Source organism: Heteronotia binoei, chromosome 5 (genome assembly GCF_032191835.1).
Source record: "Heteronotia binoei isolate CCM8104 ecotype False Entrance Well chromosome 5, APGP_CSIRO_Hbin_v1, whole genome shotgun sequence".
Taxonomy (NCBI): Eukaryota; Metazoa; Chordata; class Lepidosauria; order Squamata; family Gekkonidae; genus Heteronotia; species Heteronotia binoei.
Genome location: NC_083227.1, coordinates 94,543,786 through 94,560,149, shown reverse-complemented (window position 1 = coordinate 94,560,149; position 16,364 = coordinate 94,543,786). Strand labels below are relative to the sequence as shown.

Below are 16,364 nucleotides of genomic sequence, written 5' to 3'. Positions count from 1 at the left end.
GCTGCTGGCATGACCTTTGGCCAGTCACAACTTTTGTTAGAGCTGTTCTTGAAAGAGCAGTTTCTGTCAGAGCTCTCTCAACCTCGCCTACCTCACATGGTGTCTATTGTGTGAAGGGGAAGGAAAAGGAGATTGTAAACCACTCTGAAACTCAAAGTGAAATTGGGGCATAAATCTAATCTCTTCTTCATATATTGCACATATGAGGATGCTATATATGCTCCAAACATCCAACTGCAACATCAGCCACTTTCATATGATGCACACCCTGCCAACCACATTCACCACAAAGTCTGCAGCATTTCCTCTGGTACAGAAAATAGCTACAGGTCCTATTATTACCCCCTTTCCACAAACTAATTACATTTTAAAGAGATTTTACATACATATGTATATTGTGAGACTTCCTGTGCCATAAGATGAATAAGGAACCATGTGCACTAATGCTAGGAGGATACATGTCAATGTGCAAACTAACTTTGAGACCCACTTTCCATTACATAAAGAGAAGGTCATACACCAATGTGCACCATTATATGGCTTACCTAAGAGGAGGACAAAATCAACTCAACCAAAAGGAAAGCAGAGGCATAAGCAACTGTGCTCACACCATATTCATTTAAAGATTTCCATGCAAAAAGCATAAAAGAAAGTTAGCTGATTTAGAAAATGGGCCACAGTCAACCAACAAACAACAATGAAATGTAACTGAGGAAATATGTTTATGCTGGTATGTATGATCTTAATGACTTTGCAAAGCAAGACAATAACAAGTACAGAATTCAGTCAAGAGGTTTTTGGTGTTCTAGTTACTACTAGAGTTGCCCTCTGCCACTGTCAATCCCCTTGCAGCAAACGTATGTTTGATTCTCCATCTCATTTTTGCCCACCCTTCCTCCAAGGAGCTCTGGATGGCATGGATGGTTTTCCTCCTACCCTTTTATCTCAATCACCTTGTATGGTAGGTGGGGTAGAAAGAAAGACATCCAATGACTTCAAGAATGACATTCAGAATTTGGTACTTAGCTGCCTTCTATAGCAGTTCATACCCTACAAAAAAAAATTTTTTTTACAAAAAACATGACCCAAAATTAGCATAATTGGATAATTTTAGATGCATTCCTAATCTCATACAGACATTGTGATTCTATAAATGATAAACATACAGAATCTATAAATGAGGCCAATACTGCAAAAATATCAGCCAGCCTCATCACATATTAATCTACTTGGTATCCACTTATGACATTTTGTATCTGTTTTAATATCTTTCCTTATGAGGTATCTATCCAATAGATTTTGCATTTCACTTTCAATACATATTTGTATATTCCCTTGTTCCTTTGTCTTGTGTGAGTGAGGATTTGAATCCAGGCTTCCCAACTTGAACACTCAAACCACTATCTATACTGGCCATAGTAATTGGCACAGGATGCAATTTTAAGAGCAGTTAACAATCCATGTTTCTTTTATTAGACTAGCTTGCTATACTTCTTATATAACAGGACTCACTATAATATAGATGCAATGTATAAATATCCTAGGTAGACAGATGCATTCAGGTAGACTGGCACATTCCCTGAAGGTGGTGTAAGCAAGGGGGCAGCTCCTGACAATTTGTGGTGACTCAGAAAGAAAGAACATGGCTTGCTGAGGCCAAGAAGAAAACCAGCATTTTCTGCTTGAGACCTTGGCACTTTACAGTTGTACATCCAGATTATAGGAGATAGCTCTACCACTATCTAGCTCAGCTTCTACGTGTTGGGCAAGGCAGCAGAAGCCTGGTAAGTCTGAACTTTCCCACTGAGCCTTTTGGACTACACCTCAGAAAGATTATAACTATTCCATAAATATCCCAGATTAATTCTGATCCCAACATCAAATCCACTTAAGAGACTTAAAAAGACTCAGTCATCAAGGCTGTAGCTCAGAGACTGCTTCCTTTGAGAGACAAGAGAAATACTCTATCACAACACAACACATTTATGATATTTCTGGTACATTATTTGTGCAGCAGGAGCATGGAGGATGGAAGGCACCTATCTGAAAACATAAAGAGGCCCCATTTTGAGTCTGCATTCAAGGAATTTTTAGGTACTGAATTAATTGGGCATCTAAAGCTATGTCAATAAGGTCTGTACAGAACTCTCTTTTATTAAAGGAGAATTGTTTTCTAAACAGCAACATATTTCCTCAAATCCATTGGTTTTAAGAGGAATTTCAACTTGTCTAGAGACTTGTTTGGAAGGATTTCCCCCAAAATATGTTTCAAATCAATTGCTGGATAAACATTCCAAGTCTACTTTTGTAAAAGTAGGGGCAACATTCTTTCCAAGTTATAGTTTTCTGACCATATGAGGAAGTTCATCCTTAACAACAAGAAAAAAGCAACACCCTCCAGAAAATTGGAAGCAAGAATTTGATGAGGTAGAGATTAAGCAAACAGGTTGCCAGACACAGAGCTTAATTTCTCAGATATCATATCAAGAATACAAGACAAACTTCTTACTCCATTCTAATCTGTCCTCTCTGACCAGAAACCAGACCTGAGAATATTCTTTAGAATTTATTATTTTAAAATACCTCTCTGTATATTCTCAAATATCTTTGCAAGAAATTAGAATTTGTAGCAGTAGTTATTTGCTATAATTTCCTATGCCAAAAATCTCTACTATATTGAACCTCCTATGCCAAAAATCTCTACTACTGAGAACTTGAGGGCACCAGCAGCACCACAGAATGGCTGCCATAGGCAACCACAAAACTTCATCCATGGGTACTGTAGCCAAACACACAGTGCTCTGAGGTAACCTGCCAAGCATCTTTCTAAGATGGAGGCAGCTGTTTTCAAACAAGTATTTCCTGGGGATGCCTCCAAGAGTTTTGCAAAGAAATTACTGCTCCAATTAGGTAGAGGAAAGCCAGATTCTTTACTTTGGGGAAAAAGAAAGTGGGCACAAGGGAATGCACTGCTGGGTGCCACAATGCAAATGGAATCATGTAGGAAATACTGTCCTACAAAACTGGCAAAGTTGTATGCTTTGGGAATTAAGTTATAGCTACCAGTGCCAGTCAGAAGGCTCAGATTCAAATGTTTTCTAGATGAAACAGGGAAAAAATATCCAGGAAATAACTACCAAGATGAAGACAAAGAGAGGTTTGTCATGGACTAGCTTGTTTACAGTACAACAAAGCAAATATTACTCCATGTGATTATAACTGAAAAGAGGCACATCAGTCTCAGTAATGCACAGAAAACATCACACTGGAGACATATAAACCTAATCACAACTCATTCTATTTCTCTTACAAATACAAGAGCCTTCTACTTTAGTCGATTAATCTTATGAGCTTGCATTATTTGCCCAATTAAGCCTGCATATATTTGCATATGAGTAAAAACAATACTTCTTTTGAGAATACATTCTAAAAGGAGGAAAAGCACTCAAGACATCACCTTGCAAAAAGGCATTCCCTCCACACATAATAAAAGGAGGACTGCTTCTTCTAAGATGCCATCCTTGGTGGTTTTTGTAAGTGTTTGCATTAAACTGATCATTTCAAAGAACAGCCCAATCAGGACCAACTTTTTTAGTCAATTAAGAACTTTCAATTAACCTAATCAAACATCAGGTTAGAGCCCCAGAAACAGGCCAGACTTTTACACCTACTGCAAGCAATGTTCCCTCTAAGCTGCAGAGTCATGTGAGCAAAACTTCTATTTTGTGAGCTACTGGTATTAAAGCTGTGAGCTGCTGGCATTAAAGTTGTGAGTTGCTGCATAATTATTGTGTTCTGGGGTCATCCTTTCCGAGCTAAGACAAAAATGTGTGAGCTGGAGACTAAAAATCTGTGAGCTAGTTCATGCTAACTCAGCTTAGAGGGAACACTGACTGCAAGTAACTAATAAGTGTACCTAAGAAGGAAACTTTTATTATCCCCTCTTGAAGCACCTTACAAGAAGAACTTACTTTAACTGTGCTCTTAAAAGAAACTGGTTTTGCCAATCTAAAGTAATTCATTAACTTCTAATTACCAAGTTAAATGGGGGGGGGGGAGGTGAACAGGTGTAGTTCTGTAAGTACTCCCAAATGGCCCTTACTTTAAACGGTAATGCAGTTAAGCAGCTCCACACAGGCAGTAAGCAGTACATGATTAATTAAAGATTAAAGCACTCTGTAAATAGACACAGAGATTAAGAGCAAAGGGGTTCCCGAAGATCAACAAGTTTAACTTGAACTAGTCACAGTTTTGGCAAGTGGACACCCTTTTCCATGTGTACTGATCAGCTCTCTATCCCTTTTCTTAGCAGTTCCTCTTCACTCTGCTACAAGCTCAGATCCAGCGCCTTCGCTAGAGAAGCCACCAGCTAGGTCCTGTGACACTTCTTTCCCAAGCCCATTTCCCTGAAGTCACCTGCTGGAACCGTGCCCGCTAGCGCCAGCACTGTCCTGCGCGCAAGCTCTGCGAGAAGCCAACCTCTCGTCGACTCTTAACCCCACCGAACTGCTGAGCCACAAACCTACCCGCATTAAGCGAAACCCGCAGCTTTCAACCACTACCTCTCCGTGAATACGAGGGAGAAAAGAGTCTCTCCTCACCCCCCCCCCCCCGCCCCCACCAGGCACCCAAAGGCGAAAACATCGCCCCTGAGAGCAAAGAGCGGCCCTCGGGAGAAGGGACGTCACGCGGGTTTTGATGTAGGAGTCCGTAAACCACCGGAAGAACCTGGCTGCCTCCTGCCTCTCGTCCCGGAGATCTGCCCCAAGCCCCCCTCTTGCTCCCCGCCCCCCCCCCCCCCCCGGACCGAGAAGCCGGCTCCAGGGCTGGGATTCCATCTACCCCGCTCCGGGAGCCTTCGCTGGGCTGTCTCGGTGTCGCCGCCCCCGCCCTAGTCCCAAGGGGCCACCTGGTTGCCGCCCCCGCCAGCTTACTGTTCCTCCTTGGCGTTGTCTTGGCCGTCCCTCGGCGGCGGCGGCGGGGCGGGAAGGGTTCCCTGCTGCTGCAGGAGCAGCAGGCTGCATGTGGCCAGGTGCCGCTGGTGCTCGTCCTGCAGCCGGGCGTTCTCGTGATAGAGCTTGGCCACTTGCTGCTCGAGCTCATCAATCCGGAGCTTCTGCTTCTCCAGCAGCTCCTGCTGCGTCTCGATGATCTTGTTGAGCTCCTTGAGGTACTCCGCCGCCTTGCTCGGGTTCTCCGCCGGCGTCTCCATGGCCCGGCCAGCCCGCCACACACCTGGGGCGCGCAGCTCGACGGCCAGCGGGAAGGGGCGACGCAGCCAGCCGCCGGTCCCAGGACGCTCCGGGCCCGCTTCAGCAAGCCGGCTGCCCGGCCGGGGAGAAGAAGAGGAGCAGCACATCGCTGCTCCCACTTCGGCCCGCCATTGTCCAGGGGCCCTCCCGCTGCTGCTTGCGAGCCCCAAGTGCAGCTCCCCTCCTTCTCTGTGGCGCCGGCTCCTGCCTCCCTTCTCCAGCGACGTCCAGCAGCAGCAGCCCCCCTTTCTTCTTCTTCTTCTTCGCCGACAAGAGCCCGGCAAAGTCTCTGCGGGGCGCGCGCAGCGAGTTTCCTCTCACCTCCGCGGCTTCCCTGGGCAGCAGCGGCTCCTCCTGCCTCTCACGCAGGCGCTTTTCTCCTCCTCTCCTGCCGCAGGTCTCCCCCAAGTAGCAACAGCCCCTCGCTCCGCGGGCCGGAGTTTGTGAAAAGTGGCCCCACCACTCCCTCCTCCTGGGCGTTGCGCCGCTGCTCGGGCTCTGGGGAGGAGCTGGCTGCCGGCTTGCTGACTAACGGCTCGAGCGCCACTCGTGGCTGCTGTCACCGCGGCGCCGGCCTCCTCCTCTCAGTCCCGGCCGCTGACCGCCGGCCAGTCGAAGCGGTTCCCTTCCCTTCCAACACAGAAGCACCCCGGCTCGCCTGGGAAGCGGGGCGGCAGGGAGGGCGGCTGCTGCTGACAGCTACGAGGGCGGGAGGGGAGGGGACGGGAAGGCTGGCCGGGAGATTCCACTGGGTAGCGACCCCAGCGAATGTACGGTGAAGCCGCCTCCCAGAGCGGCTGGGCTTTTGGCGGGAACCTGCCGGGAGCCTTTGGAGAGGTGGCTGAAGGAAAGCGCCCTTCTCATCTCAATCCCATTTCTCCTCACCTCCCCCCGCCCCAGCCCCTGCTAGGAGGCATCTGCACTGGCAGGTGAAGGGACTAGACGAGGGGAGAAGCCCCGCCAGGGAAGAAGACCTGAGCCAGGGCGCAGAAGGGATGAGAAACGGGGTTGGAAGCGACGTGTGCGCGCGCGTGCTTCTTCCTTGTTTCTTTTCTTTTTTTCTAAATTGACTTTGATCCTCTCGCTAAAAGTCATCTGTGCTCCCTTCGCTTGGATGATGAGGCCGGGCAGCGAAGGGAGTTTGGTCTCTCCGCTCGCCTTGGCTCCGGATCCGCTCGGTTGGTGGCAGCCTTGCCGTGCCCAGCCATCCTCCTTGCTTCGCAGCTGGCTGGCCGCTTTTGAGACGCGCCGAACTTCCCCTGCCTCGCCTGGATTTCAGAGCGAGAATATTGGATGTCTAAGGAAAGTGGTGTTCGTAGGCGCGCAGGCGCTGATTGGGGGGAGGGGAGCGATTGCATGAGGTGGAGGAGGACCGATTACTGGCGGCTGAGCGCCCGCTTCCCTCCCCTCCCCTCCCCTCGGGAAAGAAGGATATTATGGAGAGCGGAGGACTGACAGAAGGCGGCAGCTGCCAAGAGCCGAGGCTGTTTGAAAATATCGCCACCCGTGCGCTCCAGGAGGCAGCTCCCGAGCCATATGCCCAAAGTCACGCTTCCTCAGGGGCTGGTAACTGCCGGCCATTGGAGCGGCAACCTGCCTGCCTCTCCTTGGCCTCCTTGGTACGTGAATCTCTGGTGGTGGAAAGGCTGCATCCAACTGGAGAGCGACTAACTGGCGTGGGGAATCTTTTGTTTGCGATCCAGGGGGCTGGCTGAAGAGGATCTGGGAAACAAGCTGGCTGATGAAAGACGGGGAGGGGTTACAAGCCGAGGGAACGAGGCGGCGTGCTTCTTTACTCCCTTCCCTCCCCCTTCATAATCCATCCTTCTTCCTTCCCCCAAACTTTCGTTGATGCTCAAATACCGCAATACATTTGCTGCCTTGCTAATTTCACTGGCCGCTTCTTCTGCAAAGTCAGCTCCTCCAGAATTTGGGTTGCAAATCTTGCTAACACTTGACAGAATAGGCAGTTTGAGTGAAGAGGGTGATTCAGCAGAAGAGGTGACCCCTGGGCTGCTGATCGCAGAACTCACGAAGTTACAGATCCCTTCTCTCCAGTGCCTCAGTTCAGAGCGGACCCCTGACATTAACAGGGTTGCTGTGCTGCACCTGGATGGTAAATCACTGTCTTGTATTTGTATGCTAAGTTACTGCCAATCAGGATCTTTCTTGCAACCAATCTCAGCTATAATCACCCAGCCCTTATGCATCTTAATTCTAGTGGCCCTTCCTGATAGCAACATCCCCCCCACACACCATAAACAAGGCCTGAAGAAACTGTTTCAATGTATCTGATGAAGTGTGCTTGCACATCAACATTTATACCATGAATAAAACTTTGTTGGCCTTAAAGGTGCCACTGGACTCAAACTTTGTTCAGCTGTCTTCAATGTTATTTACTTCTGAACTATAACTACCAGCACATTTTGATGGTATTTCAAGTTGCCCTTCAATAATGCTAAAGACCATAGGAGCCCCATGGCGCAGAGTGGTAAGTTGCACTACTGCAGTCCAAGCTTTGCTCATGGCCTGAGTTCGATCCCGGTGAAAGCTGGGCTCAGGTAGCTGACTCAAGGTTGACTCAGCTTTCCATCCTTCCAAGGTCAGTAAAATTTGCTGTGGGGGTAAATCACTGGGGAAGGCAGTGGCAAACCACCCCATAAAAAGTCTGCCATGAAAATGTGAAAGCAACGTCACCCCAGAGTTGAAACAACTGGTGCTTGCGAACGACCACAGAAGAAGTCCAAAAAAAGAATCAATTTCTGCTGTAGCTATATTAAAGACATTAGGAGTGTCAACAAGCTCTACCATGAACATAATTTCTTAACCAAAGTGTTTTGTCAATACTCAAGATGCTACTATGATATCTCTAACTATGTAGATGCTACTTAACACTTAACAGAATGATCCAGGAGGGGTATTACCAGTTATGTCAACAAATTTCTGGAGTTTGGTAATCAATTGGATATAGTACTCCAGAAGAGAAGTTTCCTTTAAATGCTGGTGCTTCCTGTGGGATATCTAGCGTTCATCATTCCTCAGAGTGATGGGGATGCAAGGTTTCACTTACATGCTGAGAGAACCACCCTCTATTGTTTAATGTAGGATAAATTTGAAGTACAGCTCACTTCTGAGTTAACATGTATTGGATAAGACTGCCAGGCTGAGAAACTGCAAGGAAAAAAAAATTCAGCAGAGTTTCATGCAATAATCTGTTAACAGACAGGTTTTTGCTTGATCGAAATAGCATCTTTCAGATTTTTTTGTATATTCTATGGAGTCCGCTTTATGTAGCAATTGCATAATTCTGTTTTGTAAAAATGTTTATGTAACTGAAAATTCCTTATTATTTTGGTTACTTTGTAAATTGTCACACTCATTGATGGTGCTATATTAACAATAATAGCTATTTGATAGAAGCAGCTTTGGGCTTTCTAAAGATAAAGAAACATAAGTTACAAATAGTCACTGATAAACAGACCTTATTGTGGAGTTTTTACAAAGGCTCCTATGCCTTTAAGAGGTGCATAATAGGCAGAGTGCAAGAGGCACAGCTGCTCCATCATGAAGATACAGTGATGTGAAAGGCTGCATGGGTAAAGAGTCTGGTCATCTGCTTGTTTTGCTCCAGTTAAAAACAGAGAAGCTTCTTCAAGGGGGGGTGGAAAGGTAATACTGTTTTGACTTGCCTGGAAAGGGATACCTTGTTTACCCCTTTTGGGGGGATTTTGCATATTCAAATAAAGTTTCTCCACTTTTGCAAAGCTATATCAGTTGTGCACTTTTTCCAAAAACTCAACAAAAGCCTAACCTCTCTTAGATATAGGGATGGCCAACGGTAGCTCTCCAGATGTTTTTTTGCCTACAACTCCCATCAGCCCCAGCCAGCATGGCCAATGTCTGGGGCTGATGGGAGTTGTAGGCAAAAAACATCTGGAGAGCTACGTTGGCCACCCCTGCTTTCCCCTACAGGCTTTTATCCTTTCCCCTCCCTAAGGATATCAGCAGTATCTACATTGCTGAGTTCATTAATAGATTAATTGGGTTCACTTGTCACTCAAGAGGTAGTCACTTTCTTTTGGATGGACAGAATTTCATCAAAACTCACTTTAGAGGAATCTTAATTCTAAACAAACATACAAGTACAAAAATAAAGTATTGCATAATCTGTCTAAAAGGTTTCTTAAGACTAGCCACTAGTTTGCTAGATGCTGCTAAGATCCTGCCGGCAGTGTTTAGAGAGAGAAATCACAGTTCTTCCCAGGAGCTTTAAACAGCCTATGCACTTCATTGCACCAGATGAATTAAGAAAGCTTGCCAACTAGAAGGAGGCAAGGGGGAAAAAACCGTATTTATAGCATCAGTATCACATTCAAGTTCATATGCAGAAAAGCTAGTTGCAGACTGCCTGTGAATGAAGATGCAGGGTATTGACTGCCCACTCAGAAAAACAGGAAATTTCAAGCCAAACTCGCTGAAATGAAGACAAACGTTCTATTTGGTTATTTGCAAAGATAAAAAGCTATATGTAGCTTTGTCAGTTTTCTTAAAATTCAATGGGATAGATTAATTTAGCATTAAACAAAATTTTAATAAAAATATTAGATTTCTTCAGGATTTCTTTATGAATAGCCTTACTCAGCCTGGCAATATACAAAGAAGATATGGTACTTATTGGAATGAAGGAGAAATTAGGGAATTTGTTTCTAATGTCTGTCCACTTCTCTTTAGGAAGGCATGCTACATGCTTTGATAACACAATGGCTTGGCTGGATGAGGCTGTTAGTCTTGTTCAGCATTCTGTTTTCATCATTATTTCACCTTGGGAGTATTTGGGGGCATTCTCTGATGGCTGTTCCCTATTTGTTCTGACTCAGCAAGTACTACTCAAATGTATGCTGTTTCCATATATGGTGGTTTCATTTAACTATTATGGATAAATTTGTGGATGATCTGATTTCATGAATATATATATACTTTTTTTTAAAAAACCACTGAATCTAGTGGCTGTTACCACATAGCTTGGAATTCACAAAGTACTCTTTAGGTCAAAACTGTATATGAGGTTATTGTTCTGTAGCTGGAACTCCTGTTGTGATGTTTGGCAGTCAGTGGAGATTGGCACCAGTCTATTGGATGATGGATAGTTGAACTCTGCCAGTTGGAGGTGGGGAAAAGACAGATATCCATAATATGCCAGCCTTTTATTCCCACCCCACACTACTGCTAGAAGTAGCTGGGGTGGATGGGATTTTTGTTGGGAAATGACACGGCATGGGAAGAGTGGACCCCTCTTCTTCAGCACCATATCAAAGCCCCCTGGAACTTCTTTTTACATCCAGATAATAACTTGGGGGTTCCAATAGTGGATCTGGTTCTTAGTGTATTCTGAACCTACTGCCAATCAGCTTCACTTGAGTATATTATAAGCCCATGTATCTGAGGATGTACTTGTCTACCCACACTTCTTGTATCATCCATAATTTTATAAATCTTTCCCCTGTCTCCCATGTGTAGCATACTTACTCAACAGTAAGCCCATTTAAGTTCTGTGGGACTCGGTTCTTAGTAAATATGCTTGGAATTACAGCTTTTGTTGTCTCCCTTTAAAAATTTTCTAATAGCTTTAGCCTTTCTTTGTAGACCAGGCATTTAAATCCTTTCATCATCTTACTTGGAGAAAATAGCTGCTTTGGAAGGTGGACTGTATAGTATCATACTCCACTTAAGTCGTTCCCCTGCCCAAACCCCTACCTAAATCTTGTTATTTTCTAGTTATTTTTACGTCCTTTGTAAGCTGTAGAGAGCAGAACTTTACATATCAAGACAAAGATGACTTTACTATATATTCATGTTAATGTCATTATTTCTTTGTAATTGCAATTTTATCTTTGAACTCTCCTAATAGTTTTTAATACTAAATTTGCCTTTGCTTCCCAATACTGTTGCATAATCAGCTAAGGAGCAGTCACAATCACCCCAAAACCTGTTTTCTAGATAGCCAAAGCTAATTCTGGTCCTTTCGGCATTTGCTTAGTGTGCTGAGGCAGAGGGAGTTGTCCCAACTTTGCATTCATTTCCATGAGGTAGTGATTTCAATATTTTATTCTTTGTCAGCTTTTATGAAGCTGATCAATATAAATTTAAGAAAGCAGAATGGGGGAAATGAAACAAGGTGTTTTTCCTTTCAGCAATTGAATGAGGATAATGACCGGAAGGGTTGGGGAGATACAATCTTCTTTTCCCTTCCATCCTTATGGGGAAAGACTGTCGCAGCTGATTGTTTTCTTTATTCCAGACTTACTGCTCTCAAATCTCAATCCTAGTACTGCTCTGAGCTCCTCACAATTATGTTATATCAATTTGTTTGGTTTACGCTTTTATTTCATCCTTTCGTTATTTGGGTCTCTCCCATTTTATTATCACACCTGTGATGTAGGTATGGGGTTTAGAGATCATACATCTCAGACAAAAGAGGCCAACAAAAGTAAGAAGGGATAGCTGGAAGAGGGAGAGAAGTTGGGTAGCCAGGTGGTACTTGAACATCTTCTATTGCAATTGTTCTCTGGATGACCAAATCAGTTCCCCTGGAGAAAATAGCTGCTTTGAAAGGTGGACTGTATAGTACCACTTAAGTCCTTACCCTACCCAAACCCCACTCTCCCCAGCTTCACCTCTAGAATCTCCAGTTATTTCCCAACCCAGAGGTGGCAACTCTAGAGTGGTCTCAGGTCTCACCCCCCCCCCCCCCATTGCCCATACAAGATAAAGATGGAAACCCTTAGTCTGAAGAAAGTCTGATGTTGGTGCCATTGTGTGGCATGAAATGCCAAAAGTAAGCCCCAGAATTTTTCTTGCATATTTGACATGCATTTACTGCATGTCTAACAAGCCATTGACAATGGGCTGGAGGTTTAGCACAATTTCTTTCTTCCCCACTACTAGCATAGGCAATGGTGATTGCCCCATGTCTACCAATATGCCCCTGTCCATAAAGTTGTAAAGAAACAAACAAGATTGGGTGCCTACATAATTTTATGGAATACGTTTTTCATAGCATTCTGCCATGCTTCTAACTGGTATCATATAAGATACACACATACACATTTTTAGTTAGAGCAGCTGTTTTTCTGCCACTTCATAAATACTCTGGTAGTTTGTCACTACATTTTAATGACCTGCCAAGCCTATTAGTGACAGGACAACTTACCTCCAAGACCTGTATTGCCTTCGGCTGGGAGAAGCAAGCCCCAGGGGTGCTGTCAGCTTTAAAGCATACTTTGCAGCTAGAGAGTGATAAGGCAGGACCAGGACCTGTGTCTTCAGACGTGTTGTTACCATGCAGGATGATGAAATAAGCTCAGCTGGACATAGTCCTGATGGTCTGAATCAGATCTTCACAATACAGTGATGAACTATTAGAATATTTTACAATAACAATTGTCTGGCTGCTGAATTCTGAACCAGTTGCAGTTTTTTAGTTGTCTTCAAAGGCAGCCCAATATAGAACTTGTTTCAGGGATCTGGATAGGCCAGATATTCCTTCTTGCCAATATGTCTCATAATCACAGTCTTCAAACATGACTAGTGAGGGAGCATTCCCTTATTTCAAGTAGTAACTATTGCTTAAAATAACTATGGGAACTATGATGTGATAAGATGGATGCACATCTAGTCCACCTCTTAAAGAGAGAGACAACATTGTACAACTGAAAATGAGACAAACTTGAAGTCAGTCTTCTTTTATCTCTCAGGTGATTTTATTTTGACACCTTTTTCAGTTCTAAGCCTTATGCTTATTCCAATGAAATGGGTTTTTACTCTTTTGAGTGACTGAATTCATTAAGAACCAGAGCATTTAGCAGCCAAGATGACAATTTCAGAAGAAAACATGACTGCCTTACTTTTTTTCCATACAATAGACATTTATTTTTTAAAACACTGTTTCCTTTTGAGCCATAAAATGTATGTCATTATGGGAAACTGTTCCTGCTACTTACCAGTGTAAGGGGCTATAATAATGTAATTGCTCTAGTGCTACTTGTAATACTATGAATATTTCCTTTTTCCATTTGCTCTAGTACTTTATTTTCATGCTGCTTCTTTTTTCCTTGTAAGAAATTCTGCATTTGCTGTATTTCTAAGCATATCCTTAGGATAACTGTGTTACTACAGACAGACTGAAACAGAGCTTAAGCTATGGTGCTCACAATGTTTAAACTGATTTGCAATTACAAGATACTTCTCTGTCAGAGGAGTTTATTGGTCTGCATAGGTCTTCTGAAAGACTTTTGGTATCTTTGTGTCAGTTTAAAAGAAAAGAGACTAATCTACATGCACAGTATTTTCCTGCTACAATTATGTTGATCACAGTTGCAATTGAAGGAGCTCTTTCCATGATACAGTTTTATGGTAATACAAGCCTGTTCCATTTATAGAAGTGTTGTGCTTGAGTATTACTATTGGCAAGAAAGAAAATAAGTATTATGTAGCCAGTTCTGAATCCCAGGCAACTGCTGATGCACTGATTTGTATTACTTGGTTCTCTTGTATCCTTTGTGCCTTTTCTTATTTTAATAAAAAACTGGTGGTAAACTATGTAATTACTCTTACAGGTAGAGTTGACTTCTGTCTCTTTATGTAGAGGCAAGTGTATGCTCATAGTAGTCATGGAACTCTACATGCGCTGCATTTTTAGTACTGTTGTGGGATTCACAAAGTCCTGCTTGGGGGTAGTTGTTGCCCCCAGAAATAGCCTGTGTGCCAAGAGTGGTCATGTGAACTGACTGTAGATGGATATTCCACAAAGCTGATGACTTGTGCCTTATTCCATATCTCAAAACAAAATTGATTGTGCATGCAATCAGTAAACACATTCAGAGTACTGTGCCTACCATTGGCCCACATACAACCATCTCCATACAAAGAAGCCAACAGAAGCAACAGTAGCTGTTGCATTGGAAATAACTGGCCCTGCGTTCTTTGTCAAAAAGAAAGAAAGAAAGAAAGAAAGAAAGAAAGAAAGAAAGAAAGAAAGAAAGAAAGAAAGAAAGAAAGAAAGAAAGAAAGAAAGAAAGAGCATTCACAAAACTTTTCCAGCTGTGCATTATGTCTGTATTATTTTGGTTAAATTAAGGAAGTGTTAATGCACTTGACAAAAGTAGAGACAGTTTCAAGTGATTTTTAAATTAATGCGATTTCAATCATGATTTAAATAAAAGAAAATTCCAATACAAATCAGATTTTTTGAACTGATCATTCATATATTTTCTGAATGGTTGTGCAGTTTGTTGCTGGAAAAAACCCCGAAACATACTGAACCAAAACTAAATGTAGCCTTCGTACTACCTATACTTTTGGTCATGTTATTTCATGCCTTTTTTCACTATGAAACTTAACATATTAAGGTCAGAAATTAAGCTTCTGATTGACTTTCTTCTTACACTTAGGGTACTGAGCTAGATCACTTACTTGAAGTCAGAATTAGGTACACTGAATGCTTTCCAGAAGCTTCCCAGAAACAAAGCCTGGTCATTACTAGGCAAAATAGCTTTTTCATGAAAAGGAAATTAAAGCTTGGTTCATACCCTGTACTTTGCAATTAACATCTGGTTGCAGATTGGGCACTGAAGCCACCAGGGGAAGTCCCAATTGGCTGATGGCCTGAGGGTCCCTTATATTGGTGTGGCCCAGTGCAAAGCATGTGGGAACTGCCACCAGTGGCCACTGCCAAGCATGCAGGAGCTGCTGTTGCCCAAAAGCAGTTATAAATTGCCACCAGCCACCTCATGGATCCAGTGATCCCTACTGGGGATATAGTCTAGTTAGTATAGGAGAAATTGCCCAGTCATAGAAGCATAATATTGCATACAGTAAGTAAACTCCTAAAAAGTATTTTGTAAAAAGTAAAAATTACATTTATTCAGGTAACAAAGCAGGAGTCAAGTGCGCCTTTAAGACCAACCAATTTTTATTTAGAACATAAGCTTTCGTGTGCTCTTAAGCACACGTCATCAGACGAGGAATCCAGCACAGTGAGCAAAGCCATACATAGCTGAGCAGAGCCATACATAGCTGGTAGGCAGTGGCCCAGAATGCAACATGGTACAGATTTAAGAACCAATGACAGTGAAGTAAAATTATCTGGTAAGCGGTGGTACAATGACAGAATAGTAAAATTAACAAATTGAGCAAACCTTTGATCTGAGTAGCATGAGCATGCAAAAGCAACAAAAAATTCTACTTTGTGAGCTACTGGCATTAAAGTTGTGAGCTACTGCATAAATTAGTTTGCTCTGAGGCCATTCTTCCTGAGCTAAGGCGAAACCAAAGGCTAAAAAACTGTGACCTAGCTCACACCAACTCAGCTTAGAGGGAGCTCTTCTCCCCACATGTTTACACAAGTAATTTGTGCTCTTTCCAGTGTCTCCCAGATGGGAGAACACCCACTTACCCTGGACACTGGTGGGAGGACAGGAGACTCATGGCCTGATGACCAGGCCTGATGGCAGCCTTGTGTGACCAGTGTTCCAGGGGATTGGTGGATGCAGGTTCAGGGGGCACAGTGAGGTACTCTTCACTCTTGCCAAATCCTCTACCATTGGCAGCTTCATAGCCCTGCCACCACTGACCTCCTATAGAATCATAGAGTTGGAAGGGACCTCCAGGGTCATCTAGTCCAACCCCCTGCACAATGCAGGAAACCCACAAATACCTACCCCCAAATTCACAGGATCTTCATCACGGTCAGATGGCGATCTAGCCTCTTTTTAAAAACCTCCAAGGAAGGAGAGCCCACCACCTCCCAAGAAAGCCTGTTCCACTGAGGAATTGCTCTAACGGTCAGGAAGTTCTTCCTAGTTCACCACTGACAACCTGGTTCTCTCTGCTTCTTCCTGGTTGGGGGCTTTAAGGCAGAGGCTGTAGCTCCTCCTTCTCCCCCCAGCCTCTTCCACCAGCTGTTCCCTTTGGTCACATCTGCTGGCCTGTAGCTTCCACAGATCTTTGCAGAGCTCACTCTGCCAGGCTCTGTACTCTGGAGAGCAATGCTGCTGGTGATGCTTCCTGTGCCTTCCATGTACCCCTTCTGGATGGCACTTTGGAATGACCTCT

The 16,364-nt window shown here is 43.9% G+C and overlaps 1 protein-coding gene across 1 annotated transcript in view; it reads right to left on the bottom strand.

Moving 5' to 3' along the window:
• The window catches only part of LOC132572022 (IQ motif and SEC7 domain-containing protein 3-like), a 111,279-nt gene extending 106,054 nt beyond the window's left edge, over window positions 1–5,225 (bottom strand). The window contains exon 1 of the mRNA XM_060238812.1: window positions 4,935–5,225. Within this exon, the coding sequence (XP_060094795.1) occupies window positions 4,935–5,212 (278 nt within the window). The 5' untranslated portion in view covers window positions 5,213–5,225. The remainder of the gene's footprint in view (window positions 1–4,934) is intronic.
• Window positions 5,226–16,364: the final 11,139 nt, after the last annotated feature.